Consider the following 19,221-nt stretch of genomic DNA (forward strand, 5'->3'; position numbering starts at 1 on the left):
AGTCCCACCCCACCAACTTCCCAAACCCACCACCCCCACTCCCCATCCCAAACCCTCCACAATCTGACACCCCTCTCCACCCAAAACACATCCTCACTCCCCCAGTTCCCGCTCAGACCAAAGACCTGAACAAAATCCAGAGGCAGCTTCACAAGAAGGGCTCGAAAGCTGAACAATACTGCGTTTCTGCCTTTATATTTTCTTGGCAATTGAACAGAAGATGAAGCTCCATTTAAATAATTCATTTTTATTGTTTGTAATTTCAAAATATTGTAGTGCTGGATTGTGACAAAACATTTTTCACCGTGTTTTCCCAAATACATATGACAATAAAATCATTCATGCATTCAATTTTCAAGGGGTTCAACTGGCAGCTGATGTGAACAGCCACCCCTACCCCCCGCGGATCTGAGGGACACTGTTAGAAAACACATTGAGCTCATTTCCAAATTAAAAAATAAGTGTAATTAAAAAGCTGGCCTCAGTAATGGTGAGCCAATCATATCCATCCTGCCATTAAAATCCATTGGCAATGAGAGGAGCTGGAGGCAATACACCTGGCAATTAAAGCACGTTTTATCTAATGGAATGCAGGTACCTCTTGGTCACTTCAAAGAGGTGGAATTATTCAAGCTCCAAGTCCCATAGAAACATTAGTTTTTCCTTTTGTTAACAACAAAACAGTGGATCCATATATTTGTATCAAACTAGCAGGCAATGCAGTACCTGATGCAGACAGTGGATGGAGCGCAGGATGAAGTCTGCACTGACGACATCAAACTCCACATACATGGCCAAAACCAGTTTTAGTGTACACTTCCAAATCCCCAATGAGATCCTGTCACCTTCTCAACAGGAATGAGGGCTGGATAACAGAGGCTGGCCTGGCCAGGAATCCACAGACAATATAGCTGCAGACACACACACTCACCACTATCCCAGCAGAAACAAAGCACTAATATAACAGCTGAGTAATGTTTGGGATATCGTTAAAGCCTGTCTTTGTAATCTATATTTAATCATACATCATAAATACAGAATTCACATTTTAAAAGACTTAAAAAGTGCTTCAGCCACACGCTCTCTCGATCCACGAGGAAGCAGTGAAGCGTTAACCTGCCTCCCCTCCTCCCCCACTACCCCGATCACCTCTCCTCAGCCTCCATCTAATGTGGCTGTCTCCCTCACTCCCACAGCCTAGTTCAGAGCCTCCCTCTCTCCACCCCGGGGTTTATGACTGTTTAGGTCTTTGGAAGTAGGTGAGCAGGCTGTGGCTGAGTCGGGGTTTTTTAGCTCGGGAGACTAGCTGCCTGGCTGCTTTGTTTTTCGGGGTTGTGGCAGGACTCTGAGCCACGGGAGCTTCTGACAGACTCTTCTGCAGCTCAAGGGCAAAGTGGAAGTCCTCGTGTTCAGGCATCTCCCAGGGCAGCTTGTACTCACCACATTTCAGGCACTGCAGCAGGCAGCCCAGGGACAGGGTGCTCTCTGGGGCATCCCTGAGGGGGAGGGGTCTTCCTGAGGCACCAGAGACAGGGAAGGGACTTCCTGGGGGGTTTCCTGTGGCATCATCGAGGGGGAGGGAACATCCTGGGGCATCAGTGACAGGGAGGGGGCTTCCAGGGGCATCACTGAGGGAGGGGGGCCTTCCTGGGGCCTCAGTGACAGGGAGGGAGCTTCCTGGGGCATCATTGAGAGGGAGGGGGCTTCCTGGGGCATCACCAAGGGGAAGGGGGCTTCCTGGGTCATCACCAAGGGGAAGGGGGCTTCCTGGGGCATCACCAAGGGGAAGGGGGCTTCCTGGGGCATCACCAAGGGGAAGGGGGCTTCCTGGGGCATCACCAAGGGAGAGGGGGCTTCCTGGGGCATCACCAAGGGAGAGGGGGCTTCCTGGGGCATCACCAAGAGGGAGGGGGCTTCCTGGGGCATCACCAAGAGGGAGGGGGCTTCCTGGGGCATCACCAAGAGGGAGAGGGCTTCCTGGGGCATCACCAAGGGGGAGGGGGCTTCCTGGGGCATCACCAAGGGGGAGGGGGCTTCCTGGGGCATCACCAAGGGGGAGGGGGCTTCCTGGGGCATCACCAAGGGGGAGGGGGCTTCCTGGGTCACCGGGGACAGGGAGGGACTTTCCCAGAGAGTCTGGGTGGGTTCTGAAAGCTCTGCTTTTGAAAAATGATGGTTTTGTTGGGAAGCTTTTCTGAGGCGTCCCCTGATGACCGTGAGTCCTCACTGAGGGTGTCACAGACACAGAGCTTGTGTCAGGGTTTGTGGAAGATTCCGGAAGGTTCCTCACCCTCTGGAAGTAGGAAGCAATGCTGCGGATAGTGGGCCCACTCGGAGCTGTGTGTTTCCGTGGATCTTGGCGGGGGTTGGGTGGTTGGTGCAGTGAAAGCAGTGAGCGGTCTGTCTCTGTCAGCCTGCGGTCTGAGCTCAGAAACTGCTCGATGGGTTTTGTCACTGAGAGTTCCGAGAATTTACTGATGGACAGAGAGAGGCCGGTGACAGCTGGGAACCTAAACAACAAAGGAAGCCATCACAATCAACCTCTGATAACCCCATTCCCCATTGCTCAGGTACCCTGACCACCTCCCTCTCTGTACTGTCCCACTTCCATTTGTACACACCCCATGTCACTGATCCTACCTGCCTCCCTCTGCCCCTCCTCCTCCTCACTCTCCTTCACTCCATGCCTCTCTCCACCATAGAGTCATAGAGATGTACAGCAATGGAAACAGACCCTTCGGTCCAACCTGTCCATACTGACCAGATATCCCAACCCAATCTAGTCCCACCTGCCAGCACCCGGCCCATATCCCTCCAAACCCTTCCTATTCATATACCCATCCAAATGCCTCTTAAATGTTGCAATTGTACCAGCCTCCACCACATCCTCTGGCAGCTCATGCCATACACGTACCACCCTCTGCGTGAAAACGTTGCCCCGTAGGTCTCTTTTATATCTTTCCCCTCTCACCCTAAACCTATGCCCTCTAGTTCTGGACTCCCCCACCCCAAGAAAAAGACTTTGTCTATTTACCCTTTCCATGCCCCTCATAATTTTGTAAACCTCTATAAGGTCACCCACAGCATCTGACGCTCCAGGGAAAACAGCCTCTCCATGTAGCTCAAATCCTCCAACCCTGGCAATATCCTTGTAAATCTTTTCTGAACCCTTTCAAGTTTCACAACATCTTTCCGATAGGAAGGAGACCAGAATTGCACGCAATATTCCAACAGTGGCCTAACCAGTGTCCTGTACAGCCGCAACATGACCTCCCAACTCCTGTACTCAATACTCTGACCAATAAAGGAAAGCATACCAAACGCCTTCTTCACTATCCTATCTACCTGCGAGTCCACTTCCAAGGAGCTATGAACCTGCACTCCAAGGTCTCTTTGTTCAGCAACACTCCATAGGACCTTACCATTAAGTGTATAAGTCCTGCTAAGATTTGCTTTCCCAAAATGCAGCATCTCGCATTTATCTGAAGTAAACTCCATCTGCATCTTCTCAGCCCATTGGCCCATCTGATCCAGATCCTGTTGTAATCTGAGGTAACCCTCTTCACTGTCCACTACACCTCCAATTTTGATGTCATCTGCAAACGTACTAACTGTACACTTCTTATGCTCGCATCCAAATCATTTATGTAAATGACAAAAAGTAGAGAACCCAGCACCGATCCTTGTGGCACTCCACTAGTCACAGGTCTCCAGTCTGAAAAACAACCCTCCACCACCACCACCCTCTGTCTTCTACCTTTGAGCCAGTTCTGTATTCAAATGGCTAGTTCTCCCTGTTTTCCGTGAGATCTAACCTTGCTAATCAGTCTCCTATGGGGAACCTTGTCGAACGCCTTACTGAAGTCCATATAGATCACATCTACCGCTCTGCCCTCATCAATCCTCTTTGTTACTTCTTCAAAAACCTCAAACAAGTTAGTGAGACATGATTTCCCACACACAAAGGCCATGTTGACTATCCCTAATCAGTCTTTGCCTTTCCAAATACATGTACATCCTGTCCCTCAGGATTCCCTCCAACAACTTGCCCACCATCGACATCAGGCTCACTGGTCTATAGTTCCCTGGCTTGTCCTTACCACCCTTCTTAAACAGTGGCACCACGTTAGCCAACCTCCAGTCTTCTGGCACCTCACCTGTGACTATCGATGATACAAATATCTCAGCAAGAGGCCCAGCAATCACTTCTTTGGTTTCCCACAGAGTTCTAGAGTACACCTGATTAGGTCCTGGGGATTTATCCACTTAACCGTTTCAAGACATCCAGCACTTCCTCCTCGGTAATCTGGACATTTTGCAAGATGTCACCATCTATTTCCCTACAGTCTATATCTTCCATATCCATTTCCACAGTAAATACTGATGCAAAATATTCACTACCACCCCCCCATCTCTCCCCCTACCCTCTTTTCCCATCCCGTCGCTCAGCCTCTCCTCACTTCCCTCCCTCACTCATACCTTTCCTCCCCTTCCCTTCCTCCCTCACTCCCCCCTCTTCCTCCCTCACTCCCCCTCCTCTTCCTCCCTCACTCCCCCTCCCTCCCCTTCTCTTCCTCCCTCACTCCCCTTCCCTCCCCTTCTCTTCCTCCCTCACTCCCCTTCCCTCCACCTTCTCTCCCTCCCTCACTCCCTCCCCTTCACTTCCTCTCTCACTCCCCCTCCCTCCCCTTCTCTTCCTCCCTCCCCCTCCCTCCCCTTCTCTTCCTCCCTCCCCCTCCCTCCCCTTCTCTTCCTCCCTCCCTCCGCCTCCCTCCCCTTCTCTTCCTCCCTCCCTCCGCCTCCCTCCCCTTCTCTTCCTCCCTCCCTCCGCCTCCCTCCCCTTCTCTTCCTCCCCCCTTCACTTCCTCACTCCCCCTCCCTCCCCTTCCCTTCCTTCCTCACTCCCCCTCCCTCCCCTTCCCTTCCTTCCTCACTCCCCCTCCCCTTCCTCCCTCAATCCCCCTCGCTCCCCCTTCCCTTCCTCCCTCAATCCCCCTCCCTCCCCTTCCCTTCCTCCCTCACTCCCCCTCCCTCCCCTTCCCTTCCTCCCTCACTCCCCCTCCCTCCCCTTCCCTTCCTTCCTCACTCCCCCTCGCTCCCCCTTCCCTTCCTCCCTCACTCCCCCTCCCTCCCCTTCCCTTCCTCCCTCCCTCCGCCTCCTCTTCCTCCCTCACTCCCCCTCCCTCCCTCTTCTCTTCCTCCCTCCCTCCGCCTCCCTCCCCTTCTCTTCCTTCCCCCCTTCACTCCCCCTCCCCCCTTCCCTTCCTCCTTCACTCCCCCTCCCTCCCCTACTCTTCCTTCCTCACTCCCCCTTCCCTTCCTCCCTCCCTCCCCCCCCTCCCTCCCCTTCCCTTCCTCCCTCCCTCCCCCTCCTCTTCCTCCCTCACTCCCCCTCCCTCCCTCTTCTCTTCCTCCCTCACTCCCCTTCCCTCCCACTTCTCTTCCTCCCTCACTCCCCCTTCTCCTCACTCCCCCTCCCTCCCTCTCACTCCCCCTCCCTCCCCTTCTCTTCCTCCCTCCCTACCTCACTCCCTCTCCCCCTCCCTCCCCCTCCTCCCTCACTCCCCCTCCCTCCATCTCACCATGCTGCCTGATGCCTTGCTGCAGAGTTCAGTCCTTGAATTAAAGTGAAAGCGTCCTTGGCGATCCTCGCAGCCTGGTACAGGGGCAGAGCACAGCAACGTGACAAACTGCTACCTCTGTCACTGCCCTCGAGTCGAACTCCTACCGACAACAGCTTTCCCACCCTCTGGTTCTATAGGAGCAGCGAAAACAGCATGTGAATCCACTCGATCCTGCAGTGATCACCCGCACCATGATCGATCGATCGCCTGCACTCTGCCTTCATACTGGTCTTACTCTCGGATCCTACCCCACTCTATATGGGAATAAGTTCCAAACCTACACTCACCTACAAAAACAAAGTCCTGTCAATGCTGGAGAACTATCTTCCAAACAGAAAATACTGGAGAAACTCAAGAACTATAGCTCAGTGACACGTCTTCAGAACTTTCCTATGGGGCCATCCAGGTTCTCTCCCCAGATACTGCCAGACCCACTGAGTTTGTCCAGCACATTTTGTTCGTATACCCAAGCAATCATTCTACGGTCAGTGCTGAGGGAGTGCCGCACTGTCGGAGGGTCAGTACTGAGGGAGTGCCGCACTGTCGGAGGGTCAGTACTGAGGGAGTGCCGCACTGTCGGAGGGTCAGTGCTGAGGGAGTGCCGCACTGTCGGAGGGTCAGTACTGAGGGAGTGCCGCACTGTCAGAGGGTCATTACTGAGGGAGTGCCGCACAGTCGGAGGGTCAGTACTGAGGGAGTGCCGCACTGTCGGAAGGTCAATACTGAGGGAGTGTCGCACTGTCACAGGGTCAGTGCTAAGAGAGTGCAGCACTGTCGGAGGGTCTGTACGGAGGGAGTGCCGCACTGTCATTGGGTCAGTGCTGAGGGAGTGCCGCACTGTCACAGGGTCAGTGCTGAGGGAGTGCCGCACTGTCACAGGGTCAGTGCTGAGGGAGTGTCTCACTGTCACAGGGTCAGTGCTGAGGGAGTGTCGCACTGTCACAGGGTCAGTGCTGAGGGAGTGTCGCACTGTCACAGGGTCAGTGCTGAGGGAGTGTCGCACTGTCACAGGGTCAGTGCTGAGGGAGTGTCGCACTGTCAGAGGGTCAGTACTGAGGGAGTGTCGCACTGTCACAGGGTCAGTGCTAAGAGAGTGCCGCACTGTCACAGGGTCAGTACTGAGGGAGTGCAGCACTGTCGGAGGGTCTGTACTGAGGGAGTGCCGCACTGTCACAGGGTCAGTGCTGAGGGAGTGCCGCACTGTCACAGGGTCAGTGCTGAGGGAGTGCCGCACTGTCACAGGGTCAGTGCTGAGGGAGTGCCGCACTGTCACAGGGTCAGTGCTGAGGGAGTATCGCACTGTCGGAGGGTCAGGACTGAGGGAGTGTCGCACTGTCGGAGGGTCAGTGCTGAGGGAGTGCCGCACTGTCGGAGGGTCAGTGCTGAGGGAGTGCCGCACTGTCGGAGGGTCAGTGCTGAGGGAGTGCCGCACTGTCGGAGGGTCAGTGCTGAGGGAGTGCCGCACTGTCGGAGGGTCAGTGCTGAGGGAGTGCCGCACTGTCGGAGGGTCAGTGCTGAGGGAGTGCCGCACTGTCGGAGGGTCAGTGCTGAGGGAGTGCCGCACTGTCGGAGGGTCAGTGCTGAGGGAGTGCCGCACTGTCGGAGGGTCAGTGCTGAGGGAGTGCCGCACTGTCGGAGGGTCAGTGCTGAGGGAGTGCCGCACTGTCGGAGGGTCAGTGCTGAGGGAGTGCCGCACTGTCGGAGGGTCAGTGCTGAGGGAGTGCCGCACTGTCACAGGGTCAGTGCTGAGGGAGTGCCGCACTGTCAGAGGGTCAGTACTGAGGGAGTGCCGCACTGTCACAGGCTCAGTACTGAGGGAGTGCCGCACAGTCGGAGGGTCAGTGCTGAGGGAGTGCCGCACTGTCACAGGGTCAGTGCTGAGGGAGTGTCTCACTGTCACAGGGTCAGTGCTGAGGGAGTGTCGCACTGTCACAGGGTCAGTACTGAGGGAGTGTCGCACTGTCACAGGGTCAGTGCTGAGGGAGTGTCGCACTGTCAGAGGGTCAGTACTGAGGGAGTGCCGCACTGTCACAGGCTCAGTACTGAGGGAGTGCCGCACAGTCGGAAGGTCAATGCTGAGGGAGTGTCGCACTGTCACAGGGTCAGTGCTAAGAGAGTGCCGCACTGTCGGAGGGTCAGTGCTGAGGGAGTGCAGCACTGTCGGAGGGTCTGTACTGAGGGAGTGCCGCACTGTCACAGGGTCAGTGCTGAGGGAGTGCCGCACTGTCACAGGGTCAGTGCTGAGGGAGTGCCGCACTGTCACAGGGTCAGTGCTGAGGGAGTGCCGCACTGTCACAGGGTCAGTGCTGAGGGAGTGCCGCACTGTCACAGGGTCAGTGCTGAGGGAGTGCCGCACTGTCACAGGGTCAGTGCTGAGGGAGTGTCGCACTGTCGGAGGGTCAGTGCTGAGGGAGTGCCGCACTGTCACAGGGTCAGTGCTGAGGGAGTGCCGCACTGTCACAGGGTCAGTGCTGAGGGAGTGCCGCACTGTCACAGGGTCAGTGCTGAGGGAGTGTCGCACTGTCGGAGGGTCAGGACTGAGGGAGTGTCGCACTGTCGGAGGGTCAGTGCTGAGGGAGTGCCGCACTGTCGGAGGGTCAGTGCTGAGGGAGTGCCGCACTGTCACAGGGTCAGTGCTGAGGGAGTGCCGCACTGTCGGAGGGTCAGTGCTGAGGGAGTGCCGCACTGTCGGAGGGTCAGTGCTGAGGGAGTGCCGCACTGTCGGAGGGTCAGTGCTGAGGGAGTGCCGCACTGTCGGAGGGTCAGTGCTGAGGGAGTGCCGCACTGTCGGAGGGTCAGTGCTGAGGGAGTGCCGCACAGTCGGAGGGTCAGTGCTGAGGGAGTGCCGCACTGTCGGAAGGTCAATGCTGAGGGAGTGTCGCACTGTCACAGGGTCAGTGCTAAGAGAGTGCCGCACTGTCGGAGGGTCAGTGCTGAGGGAGTGCAGCACTGTCGGAGGGTCTGTACTGAGGGAGTGCCGCACTGTCACAGGGTCAGTGCTGAGGGAGTGCCGCACTGTCACAGGGTCAGTGCTGAGGGAGTGCCGCACTGTCACAGGGTCAGTGCTGAGGGAGTGCCGCACTGTCACAGGGTCAGTGCTGAGGGAGTGCCGCACTGTCACAGGGTCAGTGCTGAGGGAGTGCCGCACTGTCACAGGGTCAGTGCTGAGGGAGTGTCGCACTGTCGGAGGGTCAGTGCTGAGGGAGTGCCGCACTGTCACAGGGTCAGTGCTGAGGGAGTGCCGCACTGTCACAGGGTCAGTGCTGAGGGAGTGCCGCACTGTCACAGGGTCAGTGCTGAGGGAGTGTCGCACTGTCGGAGGGTCAGGACTGAGGGAGTGCCGCACTGTCGGAGGGTCAGTGCTGAGGGAGTGCCGCACTGTCGGAGGGTCAGTGCTGAGGGAGTGCCGCACTGTCGGAGGGTCAGTGCTGAGGGAGTGCCGCACTGTCGGAGGGTCAGTGCTGAGGGAGTGCCGCACTGTCGGAGGGTCAGTGCTGAGGGAGTGCCGCACTGTCGGAGGGTCAGTGCTGAGGGAGTGCCGCACTGTCGGAGGGTCAGTGCTGAGGGAGTGCCGCACTGTCGGAGGGTCAGTGCTGAGGGAGTGCCGCACTGTCGGAGGGTCAGTGCTGAGGGAGTGCCGCACTGTCGGAGGGTCAGTGCTGAGGGAGTGCCGCACTGTCGGAGGGTCAGTGCTGAGGGAGTGCCGCACTGTCGGAGGGTCAGTGCTGAGGGAGTGCCGCACTGTCGGAGGGTCAGTGCTGAGGGAGTGCCGCACTGTCGGAGGGTCAGTGCTGAGGGAGTGCCGCACTGTCGGAGGGTCAGTGCTGAGGGAGTGCCGCACTGTCGGAGGGTCAGTGCTGAGGGAGTGCCGCACTGTCGGAGGGTCAGTGCTGAGGGAGTGCCGCACTGTCGGAGGGTCAGTGCTGAGGGAGTGCCGCACTGTCGGAGGGTCAGTGCTGAGGGAGTGCCGCACTGTCGGAGGGTCAGTGCTGAGGGAGTGCCGCACTGTCGGAGGGTCAGTGCTGAGGGAGTGCCGCACTGTCGGAGGGTCAGTGCTGAGGGAGTGCCGCACTGTCGGAGGGTCAGTGCTGAGGGAGTGCCGCACTGTCGGAGGGTCAGTGCTGAGGGAGTGCCGCACTGTCGGAGGGTCAGTGCTGAGGGAGTGCCGCACTGTCGGAGGGTCAGTGCTGAGGGAGTGCCGCACTGTCGGAGGGTCAGTGCTGAGGGAGTGCCGCACTGTCGGAGGGTCAGTGCTGAGGGAGTGCCGCACTGTCGGAGGGTCAGTGCTGAGGGAGTGCCGCACTGTCGGAGGGTCAGTGCTGAGGGAGTGCCGCACTGTCGGAGGGTCAGTGCTGAGGGAGTGCCGCACTGTCGGAGGGTCAGTGCTGAGGGAGTGCCGCACTGTCGGAGGGTCAGTGCTGAGGGAGTGCCGCACTGTCGGAGGGTCAGTGCTGAGGGAGTGCCGCACTGTCGGAGGGTCAGTGCTGAGGGAGTGCCGCACTGTCGGAGGGTCAGTGCTGAGGGAGTGCCGCACTGTCGGAGGGTCAGTGCTGAGGGAGTGCCGCACTGTCGGAGGGTCAGTGCTGAGGGAGTGCCGCACTGTCGGAGGGTCAGTGCTGAGGGAGTGCCGCACTGTCGGAGGGTCAGTGCTGAGGGAGTGCCGCACTGTCGGAGGGTCAGTGCTGAGGGAGTGCCGCACTGTCGGAGGGTCAGTGCTGAGGGAGTGCCGCACTGTCGGAGGGTCAGAACTGAGGGAGTGCCGCACTGTCGGAATGTCAGAACTGAGGGAGTGCCGCACTGTCGGAGGGTCAGAGCTGAGGGTGTGTCGCACTGTCGGAGGGTCACTACTGAGGGAGTGCCGCACTGTCGGAGGGTCAGTGCTAAGGGAGTGCCGCACTGTCGGAGGGTCAGTGCTGAGGGAGTGTCACACTGTCGGAGGTTCAGTGCTGAGGGAGTGCCACAATGTCGGAGGGTCAGTGTTGAGGGAGTGCTGCACTGTCGGAGGGTCAGTACTGAGGGAATGCTGCAATTTCGGAATGTCAGAACTGAGGGAGTGCCGCACTGTCGGAGGGTCAGAGCTGAGGGTGTGTCGCACTGTCGGAGGGTCACTACTGAGGGAGTGCCGCACTGTCGGAGGGTCAGTGCTAAGGGAGTGCCGCACTGTCGGAGGGTCAGTGCTGAGGGAGTGTCACACTGTCGGAGGTTCAGTGCTGAGGGAGTGCCACAATGTCGGAGGGTCAGTGTTGAGGGAGTGCTGCACTGTCGGAGGGTCAGTACTGAGGGAATGCTGCAATTTCGGAGGGTGAGTGCCGCACATGGGAGGGTCAGTACTGAGGGAGTGCCCAGAAGTGGTATACTTTGGGCAAGTTGCTGACCTGATGGTCCCTGAGCCTCCAAACTGGTTGGTGTTTATAGCCAGTTTGAGAGAGCAAGTGTGGATTGGACTGGTATATCCACTCCGGCGGGGGGCTTGCCCTTATCCTGGACTTGACACCAGAGACAGGAGACCACCCATTCCCCTGTTCCCTCCTTCGGGTAAATTGAATGGAAGAGAAGGCTGACCTGCTCCTTGTCTTTCTCCAGTCTCTCCTCCAGCTCAGTGGCCAGCTGCTGAAGCCAGTGCTTTACCTGGGATCAAAACCCAATATCAGACAAGCTGTTCAACTCTCCCTGAACAATACACACACACAGCCACCAGACACACAGACAGAGCGAGAATGCTCCTCCCTTACCCCTTCTATGTGTCTCACGTACCTGCTCACAACTGCTGAGAGCCTGCATGCCCAGGAAGTTCTTGCTGCAGCCAATGGATTTGGGAAGGTGTCGGGGTCTGACAGGTTCAGACTCCACTCCACGGCAGAGGTCAAACAGCCAGTTCCTGAAACCAAGGCAGCATTAGCTTTGTCAGAAAGGTGCCAGGGACTAGGAAGGCAATGTCAGGTCGCACCCAGATCCTGCCAACTGTAGAACCATAAAACCGAGCTCAGGAGGCCACTCAGCCCAAGAGTTATCAGGCTAGTGTACTGCCTGTGCCTTATCTCCATAGCACTCAGATTTCTAATTCTCTGTGCGCTCTGACTGCCCAGTGTCTCCACAGCTTCCACATTCTTCTGAAATTGTGGGACTGAGGCCTGGGGGAGCTGGGTGCTGCTGTAAAGGGGTAGGGTTAGTAACAAATGCCTCACACTGCCCTACCGGAGGTTATGCTGTGGTGGGTCATGTCACGGGATAGGAACCTAGAGTTTGGAATTGAGAGTGAGCCTCAGGGTCATCACAACGGCGATGATCATCAGTTATTGTGAGAAACCCATCCAGTTCATTAGTGTCCTGCAGGGAAGGAAATCTGCCATCCTTACCTGGTCTTGCCTACACAGAAGATGGCCAACACTCCGTTCAAAGGTCAATTAGGGGTGGGCACCCAATGCCACACTATATCCCCTGACAGGATTGCTAAAACAAAATTACCACAACTTTCCAAATAGTATTCCCTGTATTGAAGTTCAGGAAGTAACATGCTAAACAGTGACCAGTGAGGAGTAGCCTATCTCCAGTTAGATAACTATTACAATGAGCCACTTTCACACCATCCTCTTCCCTCAGATTGACTCCTGACAGAGCCTGAGCTTTCCACTGACCGTGCGGTCCCAGGGGCTCGGGAGTCCATGCACTTACCCAGTTTTCTCCCCGAATGTGTTCTGGAGCTGAGGCTCTGGGAACGCGCGCAGCTGCCCCATGTACTCGATGTTCAGGAGCTGAGCCACGGATTCTCCCAGCTTTCCACCAAGATTACGGCTGAAACAGGAACAGACGAGAAAGGCACAGTCAGCGGAAGCGGGAGGGCCAGCTGGCAAATTATTTTGGGGAGGGGACAGGACAAGGGGGCCTTGATGTGCTGACCCTGGAAGGTGCAGAGTCTCCATTCACATTGCACACTCACCCAACAGCCCCATGTGGCTCCGATCCAGGAGACAAGGTAGTGATGCTCAAACAAGTAGGACAGATCACGGAGATGCAGCAGATGGGATATCTTTGGATTTTCAGAACGGTTTGATATAAAGTATCACACCTAAAGCTACATAATAAGAGTCCTTGGTGTTGGAGGGATTATACCAGCATGGATAGAGAACTGGCTAACTACCTGAAGACAGAGAGTTGGGGTAAGGGTGGCGTTTTCTGGATGGCAGGCTGTAACTAGTGGAGTGCCACAGGGATCAGTGCTGGGGCCACATTTATTTACAACGCACATTAGTGACTTGGATAAGGAAAGTGAATGTACTATCGCCACGTTAACAGATGACACAAGAACTGGTGGGAAGGTGACAAACAGCCTGCCAAGAGATATAGAAGGTTAACTGAGCGGGTAATAGTTTAGCAGATGGAATAGAATGTGGGGAAATGAGAGTCTATGCCCAGAGGGCATCATCTCAGAATCAGCATTCACACATTTAACACAGAGATGAGGAAGAATTTTGTCTCTCAGAGGGCAGTCAAACTGTGGAATTCTGCACCACAGAGGGCTGGGTCATTAAATATATCCAAGGCTGAGAGAGAGAGATTTTTAATCAGGAGGGGAACCGAGGGAAATAGGGAAAAAGTAGGAAAGTGAAGCTGAAGATGATCAGTTGAATCATGATCTCACTGGATGGTGGATCAGGCTTGATGGGCTGAATAACCAACTCCTATGTCTTATGGTCTTAATGAGACGATAAATCTTAGGGACGTAACATCACAGCCCAACCCGATAAATGAGACACAATCTTTTCCTGAGCATCGCCCTGAGCTGAGAAATGCTGACCAACTAGAGTCATCCGTATTGACACACAGCCAGCAAGGGGAGAGAGAAGACAGTACTATCAGGTGGCTCTCATGGGGAACCCATATGCTTTGATCCCTTTAGTCCCAAGTGCTACGTCCAACCCCTTCCCAAAACATTCAATGTTTTGGCTTCAACCACCTTCAGTGAGAATGAATCTCACAGGCTCCCCATTCTCTGGGTGAAGACATTTCTCCTAATCTCAGTCCGAAATGACCCAGCCCGTAACCTTAGACCATGACCCCATGGTTCTGCACTACCCCATTATCAGGAAGACCCTTCCTGTATTCACCCTGTCTAGTCCTGTTAGAGTTTTATCAATTTCTATGAGATCTCCCTCAATCTCCTAAACTCCAGTGAACACAATCCTAACTGATCCAGTCTGTCCTCATCCATCGGCCCTGTTAAGGCGGCATACGGTGTGTTAGGTTTCATTGGTAGAGGGATTGAGTTCCGGAGCCGCAATATCATGCTGCAACTGTACAAAACACTGGTGCGGCCGCACTTGGAATATTGTGTACAGTTCTGGTCGCCCCAGGAAGGATGTGGAAGCATTGGGAAAGGTGCAGAGGAGATTTACCAGGATGTTGCCTGGTCTGGAGGGAAGGTCTTATGAGGAAAGGCTGAGGGACTTGGGTCTGTTCTCATTGGAGAGAAGAAGGTGGCGAAGGGGGGATTTGATAAAGACATACAAGATGATCAGAGGATTAGATAAGGTAGACAGAGAAAGTCTTTTTCCTAGGATGATGACGTCAGCTTGTACGAGGGGCATAACTACAAACTGAGGGGTGATAGATTTAAGACAGATGTCAGAGGCAGGTTCTTTACTCAGAGAGTGGTAAGGACGTGGAATACCCTACCTGCTAATGTAGTTAACGCAGCCATATTAGGGAGATTTAAACAATCCTTGGATAAGCACATGGAAGACGATGGGATAGTGTAGGGGGGACGAGCTGAGAATATTTCACAGGTCAGCACAACATCGAGGGCCGAAGGGCCTGTTCTGTGCTGTATTGTTCTATGTTCTATCCCAGGAATCAGTCTGGTAACCCTTCGCTGCCCTCCCTCCATCACCAGAACATCCTTCCTCAGATAAGGTGACCAAACCTGTCCATAATACTCCAGGTGTGGTCTCCCCAAGGCCCTGTATAATTGCAGCAAGACCTCCCTGCTCCTGGACGCGAATCCTCTCACTATGTCGGCCAACATCCCATTTCCCTTCCTCACCGCCTGCTGTACCTGCACGCTTACTTTCAGAGACTGGGTTACAAGGACACCCGGGTCCCATTGCCCCTGCCCCTTTCCCAACCTGTCCCCATTCAGATCATCTGCCTTCCTGACCCCCCCCCCAAACCCTCACATTTATCCACATTATCCTGCATCTGCCATGTATTTCCCCACTCCCTCAGCCTGTCCAAATCCCACTGAGACATCTCTGCATGCTCCTCACAGCTCACCCTCCCACCCAGCTTTGTGCTGTCTGCAAACCTGCAGAGATTACATTTAGTTCCCCCACCTACATCATTCATGTATATTGTGGATAGCAGGGTCCAAGCACTGATCCCCGCGGTATCCCACTGATCCCCGCCGTGCCCCACCGATCCCCGCAGTGCCCCACCGATCCCCGCCGTGCCCCACCGATCCCCGCCGTGCCCCACCGATCCCCGCGGTAACCCACCGATCCCCGCGGTAACCCACCGATCCCCGCGGTAACCCACCGATCCCCGCGGTAACCCACCGATCCCCGCGGTATCCCCACCGATCCCCGCGGTATCCCCACCGATCCCCGCGGTGCCCCACCGATCCCCGCGGTGCCCCACCGATCCCCGCGGTGCCCCACCGATCCCCGCGGTGCCCCACCGATCCCCGCGGTAACCCACCGATCCACCGCGGTAACCCACCGATCCCCGCGGTAACCCACCGATCCCCGCGGTAACCCACCGATCCCCGCGGTAACCCACCGATCCCCGCGGTACCCCACCGATCCCCGCGGTATCCCACCGATCTCCGCGGTAACCCACCGATCCCCGCGGTATCCCACCGATCCCCGCGGTATCCCACCGATCCCCGCTGTACCCCACCGATCCCCGCGGTGCCCCACTGATCCCCGCGGTATCCCACTGATCCCTGCCGTGCCCCACTGATCCCCGCGGTGCCCCACTGATCCCCGCGGTAACCCACTGATCCCTGCCGTGCCCCACTGATCCCTGCCGTGCCCCACTGATCCCTGCCGTGCCCCACTGATCCCTGCCGTGCCCCACTGATCCCTGCCGTGCCCCACTGATCCCTGCCGTGCCCCACTGATCCCCGCGGTAACCCACTGATCCCCGCGGTAACCCACTGATCCCCGCGGTAACCCACTGATCCCCGCGGTACCCCACTGATCCCCGCGGTAACCCACCGATCGCCGCGGTAACCCACCGATCCCCGCGGTACCCCACCGATCCCCGCGGTATCCCACCGATCTCCGCGGTAACCCACCGATCCCCGCGGTATCCCACCGATCCCCGCGGTATCCCACCGATCCCCGCTGTACCCCACCGATCCCCGCGGTGCCCCACCGATCCCCGCGGTGCCCCACTGATCCCCGCGGTATCCCACTGATCCCTGCCGTGCCCCACTGATCCCCGCGGTGCCCCACTGATCCCCGCGGTAACCCACTGATCCCCGCGGTAACCCACTGATCCCTGCCGTGCCCCACTGATCCCCGCGGTACCCCACTGATCCCCGCGGCATCCCACTGATCCCCGCGGCATCCCACTGATCCCCGCGGCATCCCACTGATCCCCGCGGCATCCCACTGACCCCCGCGGTATCCCACTGACCCCCGCGGTATCCCACTGACCCCCGCGGTATCCCACCGATTCCCGTGGTAACCCACTGATCCCCGCGGTAACCCACCGATCCCCGCGGTATCCCACTGACCCCCGCTGTATCCCACTGATCCCCGCGGTATCCCACTGATCCCCGCGGTAAGCCACTGATCCCCGCGATAAACCACTGATCCCCGCGGTACCCCACTGATCCCCGCGGTAACCCACTGATCCCCGCGGTAACCCACTGATTCCCGCGGTAAGCCACTGATCCCCGCGGTAAGCCACTGATCCCCGCGGTAACCCACTGATCCCCGCGGTAACCCACTGATCCCCGCGGTATCCCACTGATCCCCGCGGTAACCCACTGATCCCCGCGGTAACCCACTGATCCCCGCGGTAACCCACTGATCCCTGCAGTAACCCACTAATCACAGCCTGCTGCTTGGAACCAGACCCATTTATTCCTACTCTTTGTCTCCAGTCTGTTAACCAGGTCACTATCCATGTCAGTACACTGCCCCCTAATCCCACGTACTTTAAAGTTCACACATTGATTTCTTATGTGGACCCTTCTGGAAAATCTTCTGAAAGTCCAAATAAACCACATCCACTGGCTCCCTGTCATTAACTCTACGAGTTACACCTTGTAGAATTCCTGTAGATTTGTCAAGGATGACTTCCCTTTCGTAAATCCATGCTGTATCTGATCTCGCTACTGTTTTCTCAGTGTTATAAAATCCTTGGTAACGTACTCATGCATTCTCCACCACCCCCCCCCCCACCCAAAAGCTGAAATTCCCAGTTTTCTCTCCACCTCCTATTTTAAACAGTGGGGTAACATTAACTACCCTCCAATCTGTAGTAACTCTTCCAGAGTGTCAGGAATCTTGGAAGATGACGGAATACAGGGAGAACTAGCCATTTGGATACAGAACTGGCTCAAAGGTAGAAGACAGAAGGTGGTGGTAGAGAGTTGTTTTTCAGACTGGAGGCCTGTGACCAGTGGAGTGCCACAAGGATCGGTGCTGGGCCCTCTACTGTTCATCATGTGGACAGCGAAGAGGGTTACCTCAGATTACAACAGGATCTGGACCAGATGGGCCAATGGGCTGAGAAGTGGCAGATGGAGTTTAATTTAGATAAATGCGAGGTACTGCATTTTGGGAAAGCAAATCTTAGCAGGACTTATACACTTAATGGTAAGGTCCTAGGGAGTGTTGCTGAACAAAGAGACCTTGGAGTGCAGGTTCATAGCTCCTTGAAAGTGGAGTTGCAGGTAGATAGGATAGTGAAGGTGGTGTTTGGTATGCTTTCCTTCATTGGTCAGAGTATTGAGTATAGGATTCTGGATTAGTGGTGCTGGAAAAGCACAGCAGTTCAGGCAGCATTCGAGGAGCAGTAAAATCGACGTTTCAGGCAAAAGCCTACAGGAGTTGGGAGATCATGTTGCGGCTGTACAGGACATTGGTTAGGCCACTGTTGGAATATTGCGTGCAATTCTGGTCTCCTTCCCATAATGTTCAGACAAAATTTACAATTATGTTGCCAGGGTTGGAGAATCTGAGCTATAGGGAGAGGCTGAACAGGCTGGGGCTGTTTTCCCTGGAGCGTTGGAGGCTGAGGGGTGACCTTATAGAGGTTTACAAAATCATGAGGGGCATGGACAGGGTAAATAGACAAAGTCTTTTCCCTGGGGTGGAGGAGTCCAGAACTAGAGGGCATAGGTTTAGGGTGAGAGGGGAAAGATATAAAAGAAACCTAAGGGGCAACCTTTTCACACAGAGGGTGGTAGGTGTTTGGAATGAGCTGCCAGAGGAAGTGGTGGAGGCTGGTACAATTGCAACAGTTAAGAGGCATTTGGATGGGTATATGAATAGGAAGGGTTTGGAGGGATATGGGCCGGGTGCTGGCAGGTTGGACTAGATTGGGTTGGGATATCTGGTCGGCATGGACAGGTTGGACTGAAGGGTCTGTTTCCGTGCTGTACATCTCTATAACACTATGACCACCAAATGCATCCACTACTTCTAGGCCACTTCCTGAAGTGCTCTGGGATGTAGATTATTAGATCCTGGGGATTTATCTGCTTTTAATCCCATCAATTTCTCCAACACCACTTCCCTACTAATACGGCTTTCCCTCAGTTCCTCCCTCTCACTATACCCTGTGATCCCCAATATTTCTGGGATGTTACTTGTGTCTTACTTTGTGAAGTCAGAACCAAAGTGTGTATTTAGTGGGTTGGCCATTTCTCATTCCCCATTGTAAACTCCCGTTTCTGACTGTAAGCGAACTACATTTGGCATTCCTTATCGGTTTCTCTTCAAATACCTATCCAAGCAGCCACAGTCAGTTTGTATGTTCCCTACAAGCTCACTATCACACTCTATTCCCCACACTCCCCTTGACCAATCCCTCAGTCCTCCTTTGTTGAAATTTAAACTACTCCCACTCCATGGCTCTGTTGTTGCTTTTCTGGCCAGTTCTTGGATGTGATACTGTCCCTAATTTCCCTGTTAGCCATGGTCAGGCCACTCTCTCTGGTTTAATTCTGCCTCAGACAGGAATGAACTGTTGGAGTTGACCATGTGCTCTCATTGTCTTACCACCATCATCCCTTTAAATCATTTTATTCCACATATTTGGAATATAACTTGCCAACTCGTGCCTTAAACCATTGTTGCATCCTTCATTTCGATTGAGGACCCTAGTCACAGAAACTAATATATCACTCTCCGTTTTGATGTGGAATCCTCGCACATTATGATCCGTGTTCCCCAAGGGGCCTCACATAACTAGACTGCCAACTATTCCTTTCTCATTATAGAACGGCTTGTTCTCTCGCTGGTCTCTGAACGTATTGGTCCAAAAAACCATCTTGCATCAACTCCTCCTTCACAGTAGAGTTAAGAATTTGATTTACTCAATCTGCAGCTTAAATTCATGCATATAGCATCTGTCTCTCATT

The 19,221-nt window shown here is 55.4% G+C and overlaps 1 protein-coding gene across 4 annotated transcripts in view; it reads right to left on the bottom strand.

Annotated features, from left to right (window-relative positions):
- Positions 1-227: 227 nt before the first annotated feature.
- The window catches only part of LOC122546978 (DNA polymerase eta-like), a 37,372-nt gene continuing 18,378 nt past the window's right edge, over positions 228-19,221 (bottom strand). For all 4 annotated transcript variants that reach the window (XM_087984781.1, XM_087984779.1, XM_087984795.1 and 1 more), the window contains 5 exons: positions 12,297-12,416; positions 11,379-11,502; positions 11,187-11,252; positions 5,583-5,755; positions 228-2,510 (listed from right to left, as the gene is read on the bottom strand). In XM_087984781.1, the coding sequence (XP_087840907.1) occupies positions 1,232-2,510; positions 5,583-5,755; positions 11,187-11,252; positions 11,379-11,502; positions 12,297-12,416 (1,762 nt within the window). In that variant the 3' untranslated portion in view covers positions 228-1,231. The remainder of the gene's footprint in view (positions 2,511-5,582; positions 5,756-11,186; positions 11,253-11,378; positions 11,503-12,296; positions 12,417-19,221) is intronic.

The sequence above is a fragment of the Chiloscyllium plagiosum genome, unplaced genomic scaffold (assembly GCF_037043375.1).
Source record: "Chiloscyllium plagiosum isolate Xiang-an unplaced genomic scaffold, Cpla_swu_hap1 HiC_scaffold_3, whole genome shotgun sequence".
Classification (NCBI taxonomy): domain Eukaryota; kingdom Metazoa; phylum Chordata; class Chondrichthyes; order Orectolobiformes; family Hemiscylliidae; genus Chiloscyllium; species Chiloscyllium plagiosum.